The 22,289-nt window shown below is 35.3% G+C and overlaps 2 protein-coding genes across 2 annotated transcripts; both read right to left on the bottom strand.

Moving 5' to 3' along the window:
- Positions 1-46: 46 nt before the first annotated feature.
- LOC135686010 (protein-serine O-palmitoleoyltransferase porcupine) lies at positions 47-11,158 on the bottom strand. The gene is made up of 11 exons (XM_065202152.2): positions 10,008-11,158; positions 9,606-9,649; positions 9,139-9,317; positions 8,374-8,483; positions 7,773-8,027; positions 7,434-7,534; positions 5,484-5,560; positions 3,938-4,001; positions 2,915-3,000; positions 2,188-2,295; positions 47-1,393 (listed from the first exon to the last, which is right to left on the bottom strand). Exons 1-11 carry the CDS (start codon positions 10,445-10,447, stop codon positions 1,208-1,210), a joined length of 1,650 nt encoding a protein of 549 aa, XP_065058224.2. The 5' UTR covers positions 10,448-11,158; the 3' UTR covers positions 47-1,207.
- Positions 11,159-11,291: 133 nt separating this feature from the next.
- LOC135686009 (solute carrier family 15 member 4) lies at positions 11,292-20,507 on the bottom strand. The gene is made up of 5 exons (XM_065202151.2): positions 19,366-20,507; positions 18,818-18,998; positions 17,869-18,094; positions 14,719-14,880; positions 11,292-14,389 (listed from the first exon to the last, which is right to left on the bottom strand). Exons 1-5 carry the CDS (start codon positions 20,346-20,348, stop codon positions 14,127-14,129), a joined length of 1,815 nt encoding a protein of 604 aa, XP_065058223.2. The 5' UTR covers positions 20,349-20,507; the 3' UTR covers positions 11,292-14,126.
- Between the last annotated feature and the right edge of the window lie 1,782 nt (positions 20,508-22,289).

Here is a 22,289-nt window from a genome sequence, read left to right as displayed (position 1 = left end):
TGGACAATGCAATCCAAGACAAGAGATTTTCAAGAAAATGATTCCATTTACTAAAAAAGATCGAATAATTTTACAATAACTACACAAAATGGTTTACTTTTGTCAAAAAATTCCATCTGCATTTGAAATTCCAAACATATAAAAAACTGAATTTTGCTAGTGAATTCTTTCTTTTACGAATGATGCTACTTATCTGAAAATTTTTCTACATTTTAACATTGAATGCTTAAAAGTTTCGAAATGAAGAAAACTATTGAATAACATTACATTATAGAAATTGTCAATTTTAATTTTGTGCAAGAATAAAGTATAAAAGGACCTGAGAAAAATCTCCATTGACCATTTGGAGACATTCTACGGAGAAAGAGCGCTTTATCTTGCTGCATCCGTCTTGGTACGGTTAATTTTGTTCCTACAGTAGTTTTTTAGCATCTTTAGCCTCAAAAGAATATTCAATGAGCTCAGCACCGTATGACTTCATGCACTAGAGCAGCTACACTCTCTTGCTTTATCATTGCTAAGGTGGAGTTCTATTCTCGTTTTTAAACTATCTAAAAATACAATGATATACCAAAAACCTTGGCATATCTTAAAGCTTAGCCAACGATGTGAGACGTTTTTAACTTGGTGTTGTCAAATAAAAAATATTTGACATGATTTTATCGGTAGTGAATATATGAAATATTTAAAATCTTATTAATTGACATTACCTTGATATAGATAGGGTCTGGAGATCCAAAAAGTTAAATAATCCAAGAACTGTTAGCATATACTCGTTGTTTCACTCTGACGTTAAACTGCGTTCGCGAAAAGCGCAGGTGTCTGGCAGCTGTAACTGTATGTGCCAATTCAAGTGAACCTACAATTTCTTCTATCAATATATACGGCAAAAGCAAGATTTCAAGACCTTGAGGCTCCAGTCCCAATGGCCTAAGTACAAAATCTGCTTTCTAGCAGTTTTTCACCACAAGCTCCTACATTAATTGTTTACATACAAAGTGGATGCATATCAAAAACAGCTCCGGATGTTTTCAACGGTACCCCTTGAGCAGTTACCTTTTCATGCCATTTCTACAAGGGATGACATTATTTTTAGGATACTTCAAACAGTTTAACTTTCCATTGTATACAAACTGTGAATTGAAATCCGCAAAAGAACCACTTCCGCAAAAGAAATCTACCAAAGACTATAAGATCGAAAACTCTTTCAACGAGCAGATACTGGAGGTGATGGATCATGTGCCTCACTCTTTCTTGAATGAAGCCAGCGTGGTAGAGAGAAGAAGGTGCCATCTTTTATCAGCTTGTTCAATAAAAAGACTGCTAACATGAAGTAATGGCAAATAAAACCAAGAGCTGCCCATTTCCTCAACGCATGTGACATCGAGTAGCCCTGAAAATTAAAACGGAAATTATTAAAGACAGCTGTTGGAGAACGAATGAGTAAATATTGAACTATTGTTGTATGTGTCTAAAAAGTCAACACTTGCGTATTTCAGAAGAGTTTTGGAGACTTGCAGCAATCATTTGATTAATCAAATAGAATTTGCAACTTACATCCTCTTGAAATATCACTTGGGGGGAAATTTGTCTAAATATACGGGAAAAGTACTAGAAATAATTCATCTTATTCTAGGTTTCAGAATCAATGGTTCCACAAACAAGTGACAATGAGTATTGCTTAAAAGAGGCTTTTATTTCAAATTATTTTAGATTTCCTCAAACTTAACAAACAATTTCCTTAAAAGTTCTTTAGGACTGGGAAGCATTTTTTGCATTGCTAAACACTTAAAACTGTATTTTTGTTTTGATTAGCTTAATTGCCTAAAGTGGAATATAAAGAATGGCTGAGAAAGGTATAACAGGGTTACTGAGATGAGGGAATGATAAATTTCTCAACTCTTTACGTTTTAGTACAAGATTGAGAAAGCGAATACAGTGAAATCGAAAATACCGTTAATCGAAAAATGAAAATGGAGTTAATTACACAATATTCAAGTCTCATTTAAAATCTGAAAGAAAGACCATTTCTATTTCATTTACTGTCGCAACACTTGCCTTGGACAGAATGCAACTTTTCTAGTGAATCGATGTATGTATATGCTGTACCTGGCACAAAAAACCAGCACAAAGAACAAACCTCTAATTAGATTATGTAATAAATGACCTGGAAAAATGAAACAGTACCTTGTCTTGCACGTCTGGATCGTTATCAAAAAGGCAGCCAAGATATGCCAGGTTCCAAACTGCAATAAAGCCAAATGCCAAATTTGCACACGTCACCCAGAAATTTCCCTATAAACCGAGGATAGTAGTCAATGATGAATAAATCGAATGGTGAACAAGCTATGTCATAGCCTTAACAGGATGAAAATTCAAAGTATCAAAAACCCATATAATGTAAATTTTACATCAACACTAACTCTTTCGTCTACCAGTGAATTCCATTAGATTCAAATATACCATTTTCCAATCATTACAACCGCAACGATCTGATTTCAGAATTTTAAAATGGCTTTGAAAAAATCAAACATTTTACAACATACTTAATTTCATCTGGCACTTCTCAGAGTATAAAACGTCCGAATGGGGTTCCGAAAGAACAAGATGGAAAATATATACCCAGTTGTGGATCGAAATAGGCCAATCAGAAATACGCGAGCACATGACCGGTATAGTTGCCCAGTCAGTACCGCATGCCTATAGGAAAATTACCACTGGAGTCTTATAGAATGTTATAGAATTCTTCAATTAAAATACCACAAAGTAGCATGCTACGGACATGGTCGCTTCATGAAACGTTCAATCACATATACCTGGAGCAACGGCAACATAAAGTTGATGGCAAGATCTTGGCTATTTCAAAATTTTGATGCTACGTGCCAACAAAATAAAGAAGCCGATAACTACATACCTGTTTATACCGATGTGTACAACTCTTTCTGCACCTCCTTGCCTCAATACAGGCACCGAATGCAGAGGCAAGGGTTTTTCTTGCACCTAAAATAAATCAACTTAATCAGGTGGCGAGCAGTAGAGGATGAAAAAAGAGATAGAGGAAGCATATCTTGCATACAAGTTAATCACGGGAAACAAATATTTTTTTCAAACAATAATTAAATGGCAAGAAACAAATTTTTCTTTCTTCTACTAGGGGTTATCCACAAGATTAGGAAAAATGTCTTCACGAATACAATCAAAGCGCATAATCTTTATAGTGGCAATATTATACAAAATAGACAAGAACGATAATTCAGCAGAACAGGATTCCGATCACCTATCAAGGAGTTTATGCTACATTTTTATTATAAATGATGGTGTCTACGTTTATACATGTTGACCCAGTGAAAATGAAATCATATGTCTGAAATTAACAAACTACTAGGAGCAGCCTTCTTCTAAAAGTATTTAGATATTTATAGGGAATACAATCAACTAGGGGAAGGTATAGGCCAGGAATAGAAGGAGAGATATTTAAAATATATGGAGAATAACAAGATTTGTATTAAAATATTCTAAAGAGAATGAACGGACATATATCCCCGAGTTCTTAATATAATATCAAATTCCATTCAATTTGAATCGGCATTGAGCTGTATCCAAAACTAGTAGCAAAGAGAATCCTACTATGATTGGTTCCTTGTCAATAGGTGAGTAGATTAACTAGTTTTGTATCAATTAGATCTCTTAAATGCAGAAATATATATATTGTAAATAAAATGAAGTGAACGTTGATCAAGCGGTCTATTGCTATTTCTTAGGCTAAATAAAACTAGTTGGTCAAAATAGGCATGAAACCCGTAGAACCTGCTTTATACACTAAACATAAAATGAAAATGCAGTCATTAATCAAACAAGAAAGGGCTAAAGAAAACGAGATGAAAGATTTACTCAAGACATTGGTTATTGAAGAAAATAAGAATAAATAGAGTCTCACTGTTTTCAATGAAGGCAAACACTCCAATTGACAGCAAAATTACAGATAGCTGAAAATTTAGTCCCTAGAAAAAAGAGATTCTTAGTGAAGGTAAAAGTTTCAGTTGACATGAAAAGAGTTCTTAAAGAAAACAATAAAAACATGCTAAGTGGCTTCCACCATTATTCTCTGCGACCACGCTTCTTCAAATTTGTTCTAAATATCCTGCTTGTATAAAATCTAAAAATGAAATGATTCAAACCTTATATTCAGTTAATTTTCATTATTGATTCTGTGTTTGTATTTGTTTCTGCCTAGCACACGAAGGTTGGGTTGATTTCTAGGACACTGAGAAGCTACGCTTATCGAGCAGTGTCCTTGTCGTTCCTCTCCATGTGACCATACCTCTTCATTATAAACCTGATCATACCTACAGAAACCTGAGAAAACCGCTATTGTACAGACAGAAGGAGTTAATTTCACCTTAAAGCCCTGTTACACGAAATAATATTCAACAAGAGTAATACTATTTTAAGCACAAATATTTGTTCTTTGAATATTATTCCTTATATTTCGATGAAGAATTTTCCAAAGAATATTCCTATTGCATCATCATCCGATGATTTGAATATTCGTGTCAAGGTGAATTAATTCAAACTAGTTTCATTTTATTCCTGGTTTGGAGAAAATTCAGACAATAGGAATGCGGATGTGTACGGATGTGAACTCTTTTCTGTGCTTTGGTATGCAAGTTGAGCAACAGACAGGAGTGAATATATTTGTTTTCTTGTTTCTACCTAGCATCCAAATGGAGTTTATAGGAAACTGAGAAGCTTATGCTTATCCAGCAGTGTCCTGGTCCTTCCTCTCGATGTGATCACACCTCATGATTCCTACGCCTGAAATTACAGAGAGCTGGCGACTCTCCTCACTCTGGGTAAAGGTTTGGTTATGCCAGGGACTCGAATGGACCCTTGGGTCTGTAGCCAGCGCCTTTGAGCTATCCTCCACCACGTCGGAGTGAATATGGCCACCAGCGAACATCCCAAGATTTTAATAGAAACTTTTTGCAGGAAACAGTTGCAAGAAATATAGCCCCAACTTTGTAGGGTAGCTTCATTACGTTCAAGACGTAATTGTAAGCTCCTTTTTCATATAAACCGGAAAACATGGCGGTGGTACGGTCAACGACCCTGAGGAAGGGCAATAGAGAATGATTTAAAGTGCCATTCTCGAACACCGCCCTGTTTTTTTTAGGAAGGTTTCCAAAGCTTAAGGGAATTGTCCGGAGGTAGACCTAATCAACCACCCAGATTTGAATCGAGGTGTCTGATAAGATCTCTCTTCGAAAAATTCTTCATCGGAATCCAAGTAAAAATAATAAAAAAAAAATTATTCTTGCAGAACCGAGCCTTTAGACGAATAAAAAAGCTGATTACTCTCCTCTTTCTTAGTAAATGTTGTGTCATGTCAGGGACTTAAATCTTAGACCCTTGGATCCTTAGTCAGTGACTCTAACCACTAATCCATCATCGTACCTGAGTGACTTGCATAAACCTGTACTTACGTGAAGCAGCGAGCTTGCAAAATATGTCAATAATATGGCAGGGAATGTGCCTAAATGTCTTGACGTCTTGAAAACATCTGAAAATTGAAAAAATGCATTCTTTACCAAAATAGCCAGACAATTTGCTACATTAATGCATACAAATAATCAACAGGTGTTACACAATTTAACAACATTAAGAAAGAAACTGTAATATTCCCAACAAGCAAAGGAATGAGCAAAAGAATACTAGACAAGGCAAGACACATTGGAAAACTGCTAATCTAAAGTATGTTACAAAATTTTGTCGGAAAACATGTTTTACAAAATTTATCTAAGAAACTGATAAAATTGGGCACATTACCAGCAAAGAGTACAATTTGTTTAATAGAAAATGTACATCAAAATAATAAAAATATGTCATTGATATAGCTGTATTTATCTCAAGTACCATTTTTAAACTACACACTCAGCCACCTTTGGTCACCAGGTAATGTGTGGCACCTGGCTTCAAGAAATTTAACTAGAAAATGGTATCAACAAACTTGAAACAACGTGTATTGAAGAGTTATAATGTTGAGAAACGATGCAAACAAGCTCTATTAACAAACAAGTTATGTTTCCAGCTTTGGCACAATTGGCTCCTGCATTAGTTTTATTGGTGGATTTTGTTCTGCCAGTTGCCAGGAAAAGCATCTGAATCTTGTCAAAAAAAACATTGGGAAGGCAGTCATATCACATTGCTGAAAATTTTACATCCGAGATGAAATTTTAAACAGAGTAGAGTGAAATGATGAGCAAAAGATGTACTAATAAACTAACTGCTACAAAATTTTATAGATTGCTCACTGGGTTGTGATTGTAATGAAAAAGGTTAGGTTATGATTGAGACCCAATTCTAATCTGAAGCAGATAATTTTCAAATTGAGTGACCTGGCATAGATTGGTTTAGATCAGAGTTTCTTAAGTATTTTGAGAGCTGGCCCAGACAAACATCTGGATTTTGTTCCAGGGCCACTGAGTTTTCAACATTTACATAGCTTTTGTTAAAAAAGCTGTTCAAAATGAAATTCAGATCTCATACTTTCCAGGATACACTAGAGATAAGATAGGCCAGCCTATTACTTTGTTTTAGATTCTATATTCATAAAATCTATCCAGTGTATGTATTTTCAAGAAATATGTTTTGGAAAGGTAGAAGATAGAAAGGAAATAGGGGGTGGCAATGATAGCATGGAATGACATGGTGCTGGGTGGGTGCTGGAAGGATTGGCCCAATGTGCAATACACAGCTAATTTACACGCCCAAGGCTAGGGGTAACTTTCTTGAGGAGGGGTCCCAGAAGCCTCAAATTTACAAGGTACATAAACCTAAAAGTGGTTTACACAAAGTTTTGTAACTTTACATTTTGTGTACCAGATTAAGTCAGAAGATTGTTGTTTGTCCCCACTGTGCTATTTCTAAATTAGGATTTATCTTTGTTAGGTCGACTTAAAGCGCTTGGAGTCAGACCCAGGACCCAGGGTTTGTGAAACATACTCTATAGAGACCAAAATGTGGTGATAGTGGATTTGCTTAGATTACTTTCTTAACTCGTCAAAGCAGTAAATATTTTGCTTTTACATGTTCAAAATAAAACATTCAAGGATATCAGAGATAGAAAATACAAAACTAAATCAAATTCCAAATTTTGAAAGTGTAAGCCAAAAGTATTTTTAAGGAAAAGTTATTTGGTGGGCTAGATGAAATCTTGTTGCAGCGCCATTTAGCAGGAAGAAAATAACTTGCATTAGCCCTAAGCAGGTATCAGCCAGCTAGCATAAACCACACACAGAGTCAACATATTGACTACAACTAATCAGCATTCAGAAAGCCACAAGAAATCAAATTTGTCACAATCAATTGGTAAATCACCAAATGAAATGGTATACGGAAATCCCTAACATAAAGTGATTAATTACCATACTTACAATTTTTTAACCAGTAATGCATTGGTAAGTTCCAGTTAGTTACAACTTCCCCTAAGGAACGTGGAATCTCAACAGATATTGGTTTAGAGACAGGATATTTCCTGAAATAGTACAAAAGTCAGCAATCATAAGATCATTTTCAAGTAAATAAGCCACTGGTACAGCAAAGGAAAGATTTATCATTCAAATTCTGAAGTTTTTGAAGCATTTTTCATAATATGACCACCTATAAAGATTGTTACAATAAAAATGCATTATAAAAGAACAAACAGCAAAAAGAGAAAAACTTCAGAAACAATATAAACAGGTTTGACAGAAAAAATCAAATGCTACTTATACCATTCTATAAAACTTTGTTGCGTTTCTTCTTGCTGTTGTAGACTTGATTCTGACTTTTCACAGTTAGCATCATTTGCATTCTGGTCATTCACAACACAATTATCTCCAACGTCTTTGTTTTCCTTTTCTGTTGAGACACCATCTGGTGGAAAAATTCTTATGATTCCCATAGCAATGCAGGTAAGCTCTGATGTGTAACTTACAAAGTAATTGCTGAACCTAAAACCATTGGCATCTTTGTAAGCATCTATCCATCTAGAGAGGAAAGCAAATAGTAATTGAAACAGATTTGTTATTTTTGCTTGTATACTTACAAAATACTTCATCCAACTTTTTCCACTACAAATAGCTTTTGATTTCTTTGCCTACCCTCATAATTTATCCATGAACATTTTGTAAATGAAGATTTCTTTACTTGGAAAGTCTTAAAAATATCTTGAATAAAATCTGAAGATTCACTTGACAAAAAAAGGAACAAAACTTAGAAAAAGTTATCATATGTATAATACATCAGTTAAAAAATCTTTAAGGGGTTCTTAAAATTCTATTAAAGCAGTGCAATGAAACAACAACTGTTGATTAAAAGAATAATTTGACATACATGTTTGAGCCTAGCTTTGGAATAACATATGTTGTACCACATGTGGACCACAGAAGACACACAGCAGACAGAACCATAGTTCTTACAATATTCAAGAACCAGTTAAAAGTCTAAAGAAAAAACAGGGAATACAAAAAGATTTGTAATAACTATAAAAAGATTAACTATAACATGTTATGAATCCTTTTCCACTTCAAAATCAAATTTTTCTCCAGGGCATTGTTGGACAAATCTTTTTACAGGAAGACAAGAAATATACTAAATATAGCTGCCTCCTCACAAGGTAAGCGAGTAAAGGAGCAGGAGAACAAGAAACATATATATTTACCTCAAAAATTGATGAAAATAACTATTTTACTGGTTTATCATATAGAGCTCAATGTCCGTTAGACAGGGTCATATGTGCTTAGGTGCAAGGAGCAAAAGGTTCTAAGCTGCAACTCCAAATTTTGCACTTGATACAATCATCAAGCAACCATTCACTTAAAATTCATAATATACTATAATTATATAATACATGAGAAAGAAAAAGCAGTTATCATGTTCTACTTTATACCAAAACAACCATTAAAGTAGCTAAAATGTATTCTTTGAAAACATTGTTAAGGTATTGTTTACGGAGCATATAAAATGATACAATGACCAGTTGATAAATAGGGTTAAGAGTGGGACAATTTTTTTCCTCTTGGCTAAATTGTAGAATACAATTTTAGTTACATTTCATCTCTTTCTAATTCTTTGTATATTTGCAGTTATTTTACTTACTAAAGGCTGTGGCTTAAATAGCTGCATGTATTCACTAAATGTCACAAAAGGCCCAAAGATGATGCTTGCAGGATTTAGCACATATCCATAGTAGCTAGCTGCATTCAAACTTAGGAGCTCACTGTTTTTCTTTCCATATCCAATAGAAATCAACTTCATTGCAACAATCATTACAGAGCCTAGAAGTGAACAAAGATCTGCTTAAAATGCTGCCAGTTAAAATGCTGTGAAGTAACATTCAAAATAGCATAGGATTGAAGCAACTAATACTCCTTAAATACCTGACTCTATTCAAACATATACAAGTATAAATGGATATATATTGAATTTGCTTTTAGTGTATAGAACAGGACAGTCTTAAGATCCTTTTTAGAACTACCTAGATTGTTTACACCAAGAGTGTGTATACCTCTGATTATACAACATCAAGCAATTAATGGCAGACTTCTAACAGTAATTTTCATCACCTCTTATCTTATTCCATTCCATTTCACCAACAAAGAATTTTTCACTAAAAAACAGAACATTCAAAATGAGAAATTAATTTTCTAAGATTAATAAATGAGCAAATCACAATCTGAGCAATGTTCATAATATTCAGGAAAGTCTTGAACACAGTTTTGACTTTTAAGTTACATTTTACAATTTCTTATTTTATCCCTTTTTCTTTTATAGGTCCTTGATTGATAACCGGATTTTTATCCTGAACAGGTAAACCTGCACAAATATTACTTATATCTTTTATTATTATCATTATTATCAAGGACTGAGGTATACATCTAAAAAATTCTGTGTCTGTTTTTGTAAGAATATATATTATTATCTATATACTTAAAATGCACAGAAAATAACTGTTCTGTAATATTTACCAAGACAGCATAAAAACGACGGAGAAAAATGCAAGAAATCCACCACGGCCTGTTTGGTTGGTGGAAAGGCAAATATGGCCAGCCATTGCAAGTAACATGACATATCCAGTTGACTGTTCATAAAAATGCCACAACGCTATGAAGCCAAAAACAAATGAAAAGAAATGGAGCAGTTTTTGGTTCAGTCTCAGAAGCCACAGCAGTCTCAACACCAGGCACAGTACCAAAAGGAGCCAAAGGGACTGCAACCCTTGGGAAAGAGTAGGCCACAAACATTCATTCCAAACACTAAATTCACTAGCTATTCTATGGTGTTCTTGTTGCATTAGTTGTTGCAGCAACTCATTTTCATCGTCATAATAAGCTTCCGAATCGTGATATTGTCCTGACAAGGCAGCCTGATCGTCAACATCATCGTATTCATAAAATTCGTGTTCCATTTTTGTAGGCAGAGGCACTCTCTTGATCTCTTTCAGCCTTTATCATAGGCCTATGGTGACGACCCTATCAAAAGATGTGTTCCTTCAATAGATGGTGATAAGAAAAGGCGGGTGACATTGGCAGTACTTAGACAAATTCCAGCCATTCGCTGCTTAACCAAATGATTTTCTATGTTGCCTTGAAAAACTGTTCGAGTTTTTAATCCAAATCGGAAGAGCATCAATCTTCAAAAGAATGAACGATTTCCGCCATTTATCAGCCTCGTTGCAAATATATTCCCGCCTTCTTAGAACTTAGAACCATGCAAAAGGTGCTAAGTCACCCATATGTATAAAAAATCTTGGCACCAAACACAGTCTCCGTTGCCTTTTGAAAGAATTTAAATGTTCGGGTGCTTTTCTTTAGATCCTTTTATTATGAGTATCGATTTTTGAATTCTCACTGATCTGAACACCAAGTAGAATAACATTGCTATTCATTTTATCATGAGAAGTTTCTCAGTCATCTTATTCGATTGAAACTAATTAAAGGTTTTGCTAAAGTTGGCTTTCATAAGTTTTAATGGTTCATCGAATTTTTTTGCAATGACAAACATTTTTTGTCGCCAGCCAATGGCTAAATAAAGGTAGTAAAAAATAATTTCAAAATACAAAAGAGAAGAGTATCAAGTACTCATCCCTGTGATACTCCTTGCCCAGGATCATCAACCAAGGGGCTTTGTTTCTCAACAGTCCCTTTACTTTGTGTTTCAATTTCCTGCTAGATGGAGAGTATTGCAACTGGTTGCAATAATAAATTAATTTCTACTCTATAACTATGTGCCTGTGCCTAGACAGTATAGCTTTGGGGAGGGGGGCGTTCAGGAAAAAAGTGACCAGCTACATTTTTTTTGACTAATTTTTTCTCCTTTAAATATGTATGAAAAATGAATTATCTTATACACACTTAATGATAACAAAGTTAGAGCAAAGCAATTATAGCCTTTAACGCCCATGTTGGCGACGCTGATCATATTAAAACAAGTATCCAGACATATGATAATTGAACACTAGAGCACAAACCTGGGAGCAACATATGATTTGACAAAGGAGGGAAAAGGGGCAAAAAGTTTGCAGTTCGATAAATCAAAGGTAAAAAGATCTACTGTATGGTTTAAGGACATTTTGGGATTTATTTCAGGGCTAAACCAGTTAAAGTGCCGTGTTTGGCGAGGTACACGAGTATTACGTGTAATATTTTGTTCTTGAGTCACCTAAAAAGAAGTACGCAAAAATTACTTCACCGGGTGTAAATAAATGTGAACAAGAAAATAGTCAGTGAGACCCCGTTTACACTGTCCCGTGCAAGTTTGGAACCGTGACAAAACTGTCGCGGTTCGCCCTTGCGTTTACACTAGCACTGTGGAACCGTGACGATTTTGCTCTGCTATCCGGAACAGTTTTGACCCTGCTTTGAAAGCGAACGAATTTTGTACCGTCACGGTTCCGTTTTTGAACGGGACAGTGTAAACACCTATCCGAGACGATTTTGTCACGGATTCACAAAGAGGTCTTTTGTATGGCTGTTTCAGGTAATCGAGGCTTTGATTGTGGCGTAACTACGTTCTCAAATTCTGAAGAAAAGGGAATTCTGAAGAAAAGACGACCACAGAAAAGGCTTGTAGTGTTTCCCAGTCCAAGCCTTGATTGAACTTGGCAGTTTTGTAGTCTAAAATAACACTGAAAATTAAAGCCACCTTGTCTTTCGTCCAAGTAAAGTTTTAATCGGCCTTCCGCTCCATTTTAACTCACAATAAAAATTCGATTGTTGACTTCAGCGGCAAAATAAAAGCCTTGGTTGACTAAATACAGCTTCTTCTAAACAATGTTCTACCATTAAATTAAGGTCGTACCGGTACAGTGTAAACGGAACGGCTAAACAGAACAATTTGGAACCGCGACAGTGTAAACACTTGCGAACCGTAACGGTACAAAATTGTCCCGGGACAGTGTAAACGGGGTCTGAGGCTACGAATTCCACATGGTGCCAGCGAGTCAGCTGCACATAAACTATATTCTAGCGATGTGACCAAATCTATTAATTGAAACATCTAACATGCATGGTTTTGACAGTAACCTAATCAACATCATTTTGTAAGGAAATTAAAGAAATGCTAAAGACACACAAATTGCTTGGAGAATACGATAATTATAACACAAATGTTGTCTTGGTTTTCAACTTGATTTCTAATCGAGTGCACTTTGAAGGTTGTAATAGAACACCGAACTGTGACGTCCTCAAAAATCTATTTTAGAATTTCTTAATTTTGATCACATAACTTGAAAGAACGCCATAAAATACCCCTCAAAATGCAATGTAAGTTATTCTGTTTAAGATTTGGCAACATATAGACAATGAAAGATTTCAATTTTGCTAACAGATTACTGTTAATCTGGCCTGGTTCATAACGTTATGAACGAAAATCAATTCACAGAGGTTTGATTGGGAAAAAGCCTATGATTATGTGGCCATCCCTCAGCCAACACATTCAATTGATATCGCACATTTAGAGGTATTTCATAATGCTTTTTTAGGTTATATGGTCAAAATTCAAAAGTTCTTAAAATATGATATTTTCATATTGGTTCTCTATCAAATCAAATCAAAAGACGTCATGCTGATATCTATCAGTGATTTTGGGGAGTGGGGGATGTGGTGTGTTCACTATTACCCATTATGAAAACTCTGCTGCGATGCCTTTCAATAAACGACTCTACCGGAAAAAACTTGAAGTCAAATGTATAGCTCATTGCCGGTATGGTACTGCACCGCAATTTCTTCTACCCGTTCATAATCCTTTGACTCTGTGTGGCTCTGGTACCCAGGGTAGGTACAACATGGCTTGCATCTTACCAGATGATGTATACTTCTTTTACTCGGGAGTCATAGATGATTTATAGCAGTTCTAATATTGGATAAAGGCCATGAAATGATTGACGTATGTTTCAAGTATTTCCCATAAGAGCTTGTAATGTCCTAAGCCAAGGTACAACATTTTAGCATCCAACATTTTGAAAATTTTTGAAATGTTAGCTTGGCAAAAATTGCGATAGCATTTTGATAATTGGGTTCAAAATAGGAAAACTTTTGTGCGACCTCAAATGACTTAACAGATCAATTTCTCACCAAGAATTTTACACTTTTAGAGGATTCAGCGAATAAAATGAAGTTGGCATCAATTTTGGCGCAGTTATGTTTTGTACACTGACAAACACAAAGTTTAAATCTAATTGAATTGGGGGTGATTTATACGAGGGACAGGGGTGGGAAACTATCCAGAACTAATATATGGGACTAGGGGATCAGTTTATTTATGGACACTAAGTGGAGCCAATGTTGGTGACACTTTTGTAGCTCGTATTGCAAGAAACAATATTAGACAACAACGAAACCTTCAAAAACAACTAGACACGTGTAACATGATAGGAAAGTTACGAGTTTCTTAGGCCCGGTAAACTGTCAAGTGATTGAATAAACCTAATTAAATTATAACTCTATATTTCACATAACGAATTTAACAAAAGTAAACATGCTTCAGCTACTCTGAAAATGTTACTTAAACGAAAAACATTCAAAAGTAAGATACTACCTTTTACAACAAATTACAACAACTTTGATAACCTTGAATTAACCTTAATGCTATGAGTTATGCAAACGTGAAGGAATGTCTACCATCCTGTAAATAATAACGGCAAAAACGATGATATTAATGACCATGAGAACCGCTAGAAAAAAGAAATAGTTTTGGACTGTTGAGTCAACGAAATAGTCACTTGGTGGGTACCACTGGAAAGATATTATAACCAAAGCAAGAAGATGACCAGCAGACATTGAGATGAAGTACATAACAGTTGCAAGTCTTCTGAAGCCTCCTGTGCAAAGTCTATGGGCAGCATTCAATGCTAAAAGGAAAGTCAATGGCTCGTGACATCTCTAGCAAAAACACTTGGCAAGGATGTGCTATAATCAGTAATATACAGAAAATATGTAGTACCTTAGGCAGGGTCTAATTTAAGATACTACCTAGGGGACAATTGCCCCTCCAGCACCAGCTGATTTCCTTTCGAGAAGGCTATGATCCTAGGCGAGAGAAGCTTAAAAGGTGTATCAAGAGACGAACAAATACAATATTCGTAAAATCAAATTCTTGAAAATGAATGATATTATAAAACTAAGTATGACAGCTTGTTTTTTCAGAAATATATGAACCATGAAAGAGACTGGTGAGTACCTGTCAGGCTGGATAAAACTTCACTTAGCCCAAGTAGAAAGTATTGTGGGAGTTGAACAAATATATTGAGTTTCACTGCTGTAACATTCAGCGTGCCAACCGATTGATGAAAAATCTCCTTTGAATTTTTATGAAAAATACCAGATCTCTCGACGCATCCAGCTAAAACAAGAAGATTTTGTAATGCATAATTGTATTGGTAGTGTAAAAAAATGAAAAAATTCAAGATTATATTAGTAATGCAATAGCTGGTTGGGTCTGGTTAGTATTAAATCTTAAGAACACTGATATTAAAGTCTATAATATTAAAAGCACTAATATCAAAAAGTAGTTGGTGCAATAGTGTGTACAATATCGATACGCGGAAGAATATAAGAAATGCTGTCTCGTAACAAAATAAAATTGTGAGCTATTGCGTTGCGACAGGCTATGAGTCTGAAATTATCAAGAAATCTGAATACAGGCACTGGTATTAAAGTGTTGATAAAGTATTTGAACACTCTTTTGCTAAGAAATGAGTTGAGTAAAACACGTGTAAGATATGCAAAATTTGGTAGACCTCGACGTGAGAATCGCAAGAAAAAGAAAGGCGTTCTAAATGACCTTGGTGGAATCAAACAGAACAGGGACTGTGTAGCAGAATCAGACAGAAACCGATGACCTTACTGTTCACTGTTATGACTTTCAAAATCCTAGAAGTTGCAAAATTGCCTTTTTGAGATAGACAAGTGGTTTTGACTGTGGTAGACTACAGCAAGGAAGATGAGATTATTGATCAGGTAAATCCAATTCTAAAAGAAGGTCAATGTTAAAATTGACTTGATTACTAAAGTGATGACATCACAAAAATCTATTTTTAGAATTTTTGAATTTTGAACCCAAAACCTGAAAGACCATTGTGAAATACTTCTAAATGTTCAAAATCAGTCAATTGTGTTACGAATTGGCAGGGATATGACCACATGTGTATTGGCTCTTTCCCCATCAAAGCTCTGTATTTTGGTCATATCTTTGTGGACAGAGCCAAAATAACAGTAAATCGTTAGCAAACTTCAAATCTCTCATTGGCCATATCTCAACCGATTTTAGACATATTCGGTCAACTTTGCATATTTGAAAGCATTTCGTGATGATAATGAAATTTGGAGGGGACAGTAAAGCATTTATAGAGAGGGTAGTAATTCCGTACATATTGGTCGGAAAGACAGTAATTATGAGTTAGCAGAGATAGTGTGAATGGCAACATCACACATTTCTCAGGAAAAGAAGCAATGAAGGTAGCAAAGATTAAGCTAGACCTATAAAATGATGGCTAGGATTTGGGATATAGATGTGGATACAAGATCTTCTGGCTTCTATTGCATATATTCTAAGACCAAGCCATGACATTTGATAAATGCTTTCCATCAGCAGGAAAACCAGACGAAATGGCAAGGAAAAATTTGCAAATCGAAGTTCATAACACGCTTTGTCGTCTAAAAAGGGTAAACTGAAAGTCATGCTAATAGATGCCAACTTTTTGGAAGTTGACTGTCAGCAGACTCTTCATCGTCAGAAATTTTTGTCGTGGAAAAAAAGAAGTCTACACCTGACTCGGTGTCAACCTTGAGAAATCAACCTTTTGATTTGATTTGATTTGATTTTTATTCAATTCAAATTTTACTTCATTTCTAAAAAAGGCTAGTTAGGTATATAAATTATAAAAAAATCAACTAAAGAATGCAACAACAACAATAACATTATTTAAAAGACAAATCAAAGCAGAATTCTTAAGGAGGAGCCTTCAAAGTAGGTTAACTAACGAGATGAAGGCCCCCCTTTGCTTCAGCGATCTGTATGTTCATCTATAAAAGTGTCTCATGGAATTAAACGATTTACGGACTAATAACCTTGACGAATTGGACTGGAAATAAATACAAGCTGTAAACAATCATTTGGTTGCATTGAAATTTAAAGATTTTTGTGAGAAAAGCACACATTTTGAAAAAAAATGTTGAAGCTTCACTCTTCTGAGAATAGAATGTTAGAGCATGGATTGAAAACATGGTGTAATGTCAACACAATGCAAAATGAAGACAAGAAGTGAACATTATCGTTCCCAGGTATTAACATGATAAAGAATCTGGGTCCTGAAAGCAAAGAAGAAGGAATTGGAATGACAGAAGTTTTATGGATGTACACAGAGGTGTTTCAGGGAAACCAAAAGGTACATATAGAGGGTTCACAGAAGACAAGCAACTGGCATCAGAGTCCCTAACAGCCAACAAAAGGACCTTGAGGGTCTTGTTTTCAGAGTCTTTTCTGCAATCCAGCAAATTGACTTGGAAGTATACAAGATAGTACCATTGCACGAATTGAGAAAATGATTCTGTTAAAACTTGATAAAGTTGTTTGTGGGTAGAATAATTCTGCATAAAAAGGGGTACCAAAGAATTGTCAAAGAGCTAAAAACTGGAAGCAGTTTATCACAGCATGACACAGCATTAATCCACCTTCATATAAACAAGATCTATCAGTGTGGGTCTCATGATCTCTAAAGTTCTACCTGGACAATTGCATTCATGGTTAGTTAAATTTTTGAAGGATTCAAAAATCCATTGTATTTACATGCAATCCTCACAAAAACATGCATGAACTACATTAAAGGCATGAACAAATCTGCAATCAAAGCCTTTATTATGTAGCTACTACAATCATTTTAGATCCATTCTCAGATCATTGACTCTGAATTGACATTGCCAAAATCAATCAGTTTATTCAAACACAAAATCCAACTTTTCAATGGACATTGTCAACATAGCAACTTACTGACTCCACTAAAAACAGGGAGAGTGTTTTTGAAACCAAGAATCATTGTTGTAAACAGGTGCAATTAGTGACAACCAAAAATTAGACTCCATGTAATACATTGCTTTATTTGTAAAGAAAAGAAAACAAATGTATATCATACAGCAGCTGGTTTGATTTTATGACACAAAAATGCAAACAAAGTCTTGCTTTTGAACATTCATTGAAGGGAATTCCTATCATTCAAAGTCAAATCCCAATTAACATTTATTGTACAAATTCAATGCATGAAACTGATCTATTTCTTTATATGAATTATCAAGATAGAAATGATAAAACAAATACAACTTTAATAGCCCTTACCAACAATTACAGAAATGCAACCAAAGGACATGCCAAGAATAATTCGCCAAGTGATAGGAAATTGCCTTTCTCTGGCCTCTAAAGCAGGGTATATAACTTTATCAAGAAATGGTGTGACCAGCATCACAGTTACAACAGTAAACAAATTCATCCAAGCCACTGGAAAGCTCTTTCCTGCAACTCTTGTATCCAAATGTATTCCTTGATGGTAGTATGTTGTGTAGCACTGAAAAGGGGTAAATAATTAGCCTGGATTTTCAAAAATGCCAAGTTAACACCATAACAAATCATCAAGTAATGAAAGCAAACATGATTTGGTTGAAAAGCAGATTTTTTCCAAACATAATTTTGAAGTGCAATGATAGCCTCTTTGCACGGTGACAGAGCGGTGTTGTGAAGTGATAAACAGTAAAAATGTGTAATAACAAAACTATTTATAGTCATGGCAGGCAACTTTTATACATCTTTTGCAAGCTTCAAAATTTATGGACAATGATAAGAAATTTGATAGACTGAATATACCTGGTGTAAAAATAAAAGGCGTGGCTGGCAAGAATTTTTCAAGTAGACCCTCCAAAGCTTCCTATTCTATTAACATATGCTGTGATGAATTGTCTACACCAGGACTCAAAAACAACAGGCTAGAACAGGCTAAGATGTAAAAGGTAATTATGTGGATTGACACCCTGTTTTTATCTTGTTCTCTGTCAATTGTTCTACCACAGCCTCCCATTTGACCGGCCTTTCCATTTTGCTCCTGCATACCTACCCATTTTAAATGTTTATTGTGATTTTGAAATCTTTGTCTTTTTGCAACTACCAACACCAAACAAACAATGTGCACAATGCTGATCACTTGGCTATGCACAATTTTGATAGATAATTGAGTAAATGACTTTCTATTCTAGTGGAAGATCATTAATTGGTTTTTTTAATGCAGTCTGCTAACCTGTGCATGAATAATCCAATAGGGAATCAAGAAAAGAAACAATACTGCCATGTCATAAAGGCATTTTACTCTGTTGACATCACAATCCTCATATGTTCCTCCATGCTTAGACATGGCATAATCTATCCAGCTGGTTGGCCTCGCTGTGCCATCATCATTGGCATTCTCAAAATTTGTAGAGCTGGTGAAAGGAAATATAGATGTTACCACCTTGTTTATTTGAAAATTATCCAAAAAAATCCTCCCTGTAAAATCTTTTATCACTTATTTTAATTTTGCAACCAAATTAAAGAATGCATTACAAAAACAGATCCTAATGAAAACAAAGTCTTTAAAAACTTTCTGAATAAATTTCTGAACTCCCACTATGTTTTCAGCCAGATTCCCAAGTTCCACAAATCCCCAAATCCGGGTGTTATTGATTCCCAAATCCTGTTAACAAAAATTTGCCAAGTCCAGACTTGATGATTCCTGCTTTCACAAAAAAATATTGAGTATCCCCCAATACATAAGTTTTTTGTATTTATTCATTCATATATAAGAATTACCTTTTTGAAATCTTTTGCAACCCTTTTCTTACTTCATTTGCTTCAGCCAAGATATTATGTAAAACTTTCAATGATCCAGTATGAGATGTAGGTCTCTGCTTATAATGTTTCAGAGGAACCAAAAATAAGGTAAATGCAAGTACTACAACAGCAGTGCTGATATAATACCCAGTTTCAAAATTTAGATTCTGATCAATGGCAGTCACAACTGCAACAGACAAGATAATGAGAAGATTTGAAGCCCAGTGGAGCTTCCATGCATATGCTTTTTGCCTTTCTTTACCATTTTGCGATGGGCTCATGATGGTAAACTCTGGCAATGCTGTTCTTGTTGAGGCCTCTCCAAAGCATATAAGGAATAGAGCCAAAATACTCCACCATCTACAAGATCTATTGGAAACACTAGCATTAAGTCCTGACAGTGCTGAAATTCCAATAATATAGCCTATAAAACCCACCAAAATGATTCCAAATCTTTTGATACCTAGATCTATGCACACCAGAAAAGCTGCAGACATTAGAAGACAGCAGCTTACGACAGCATATGAAAAAATGATTGAGCTCCTTGCATCACATTGCAAATATGTTTCTGCAAACAGAATGAAATCTGCCACGAGACAAAAATAAACAATCTTGTGCAAGCAGTCTGATAGAGCTACACAGGCAAGCAACTGTTTAAATCTTTTGAAAACCTCATCTGTATTTGCAGGTTTTACAAAATAGGTAATAGTGGGCTGTTCTTCTTCCTGTGGTAATAAAGAAGTCCGTTCTGATGGATTTGGATTTCGCCTAAAATAATGGGCATGACCTCCTTGTACATCTACAGCGGTGACTGCTGTTTCTTGATGAGAAAGACTGTTTTCCACCCTAGACCCTGTTATTCCATCTTCTGTTGTCCTGCCTGCTTGCAAGACGGAGTCCTCTTCATTCATCAAATCAAACCCATAATTCAAGTAGCTGTTTTGGACTCCTTCGGCTGACATCTCTGTAAAGGTACTTGCAAGAAGCAGAAAAGACGATTTTTGTGGTTATATTACAAACTCTTTGAAATTCATCGTGGAACTCAAGATGGCAAGCGAATAAACAAGTCATGTAACAGCAGTGCCAAAAGCATCTTATTTCAGCCTCCTTCTGGAGAGATTCTTGGAAGAAAACTTTCGACTTGCAGAAGGGTGTGGGGCCAAAAATTTTCAAAGCAGGTCCCTCTAAAAGCTGTTGTCGTGTTCCTTTTAAGAATTTTAATTTCAAGAATTTTCTGATCAAACTTTAGTCTTCAATGAATTTTACAATAACGTGAATTGGGAACTATGCAATTAATTTTAATATTGCTCGACTTGAAGGTGAAGCTAAACTTTTTATGGAAACGTATTGTTGATAAAAGGTCAATTGATGACTGTAATCAATTTTAGTTCTGTGCGGAGATTATTTGCCTTTCGAAAGTTTTCAAGTTCTTGCATTCGAATGTTTTGTACTGCCAAAAAGTTTACAAAATGTGCCGCCATTTTGAACAAGGTGGTGCAATACTTCTGATACCCTAGTGTATTAGCCCAAGAGAACTAACATTAGAATACAGTAAGTACCTGCATACAAGAAACCCCTTTTTAAACTAAGGCCTCGTAAAGTTTCTTATAACAGAGACTTTCATCATCAGGGTCCAGGGGTGGCGCTAGAAACTAAACCACGATCTGCCGACAATCTTAGAAAAATTAAAGTGCCGACGACTATAAAAATGGTTTCCGAGCCGACATATTTCATGAACACCACTCAACGTATCTTTATATCTTAAATTCTCTTAAAATGAATGAAAAAAGTTTTTTACGCGTCAATCAAATCGTGTAAACCATCTTTTAAAAAGATCGATGACAACGTAAAGGTCAAGCATCTTGCCCGCTGAAATTGTGAAAATATCTCATTGATAGTGAAGAAGGCTACGCATTTAATAGTTGGCACAAGCTCTGGGGCAAGACACCCAAAAAGACTTCCCTGCGAGCGAAGCGTCTTGAAAGATTTTGCGACCACGCCCTTTAGTTTAGCTGAAGATACATTCCAGAATATTTCTTGGAGCCATTTTCTTCCAATTTTTTGGAATGTTTTACTCTTCTGGGTAGATTTTTCATGCTTGAATAAATCCATTTTTATAAATTGAATACATTACTTCAAAAAGCGTCATAGAGCCTTGAAGCTCCAGGGAAAGTTTCCCCCTTGCCCCCTCTTTGCGGCCCTGATTATTTGATGCCTCTGTTATTTGAAAGTCAAAAAGCTAGTCTGAGCTTCAATTTGATGTCAGGGTCTAAGTTTCTTATCAATATGTACTGGCAAGTCAAATCAAGTCACACTATATGACAGTAACATCCATGGTCCTGTATTCAATGGTAGAAGTGTATGATACATAATCTAAAATGTAATTTTCATATCGATAGAATACACGCACTACAAATTTAGTATTGACAACCTTCCATAAAACAATTTAATCTTTTAATTTCAGGTAAAGATTTTTTCTCGAAAAATGGACCCTTTGAAGGAGAGGAGCTGGATTATATACACGGGACTTTTATATATACGGGTACTTGCTGTAGGGCAGATGCATGTTTTGATACACTGATTAAAGTTCAAAACATATACCACTTTTGGCATTCTTTAAAACATTGAATGATGGTTTAATGAAAAATACCTCAAGTCAATTTAATCTACTTAGATTATTCATTCGACACAGGTAAAAGTGGCTTACAGCCACTCGATCACGAGCGGCTAACCAGTCAAATTTCGCGTGCACAGAGAAGAACATGTGAACAGTTTCCGTCTTTCTGCAAATGGGTGAAATCCTAAAGCATGCAGGCCGTGGTTTCACGTGAGCAGTTTCCAATTCCATTCTTGTGCGTGTGCTCTGATCTATTTGGCCTAAGTTACTTTTGGATTCGCTGTAC

This window comes from Rhopilema esculentum, chromosome 6 (genome assembly GCF_057945365.1).
Source record: "Rhopilema esculentum isolate cy_ngs chromosome 6, ASM5794536v1, whole genome shotgun sequence".
NCBI classification, from domain to species: Eukaryota; Metazoa; Cnidaria; class Scyphozoa; order Rhizostomeae; family Rhizostomatidae; genus Rhopilema; species Rhopilema esculentum.
Note: the sequence above shows the minus strand (reverse complement) of the source record. Positions and strands in the feature narration are given on the sequence as shown.

What these genes read in the sequence shown, in the direction of transcription:
- LOC135686010 (XM_065202152.2), bottom strand. Translation starts at nt 10,447, where the DNA reads ATGGAACACGAATTTTATGAATACGATGATGTTGACGATCAGGCTGCC. An exon ending in TTGCAAGCTCGCTGCTTCAC is followed by an intron (nt 4,002 to 5,483) that starts GTAAGTACAGGT and finishes TCTTTTTTCTAG; the next exon opens with GGACTAAATTTTCAGCTATC. An exon ending in GTACACATCGGTATAAACAG is followed by an intron (nt 2,296 to 2,914) that starts GTATGTAGTTAT and finishes CTCGGTTTATAG; the next exon opens with GGAAATTTCTGGGTGACGTG.
- LOC135686009 (XM_065202151.2), bottom strand. Translation starts at nt 20,348, where the DNA reads ATGTCAGCCGAAGGAGTCCAAAACAGCTACTTGAATTATGGGTTTGAT. An exon ending in ATTGGATTATTCATGCACAG is followed by an intron (nt 18,095 to 18,817) that starts GTTAGCAGACTG and finishes ACCCCTTTTCAG; the next exon opens with TGCTACACAACATACTACCA. An exon ending in TTGCATTTCTGTAATTGTTG is followed by an intron (nt 14,881 to 17,868) that starts GTAAGGGCTATT and finishes TTCTTGTTTTAG; the next exon opens with CTGGATGCGTCGAGAGATCT.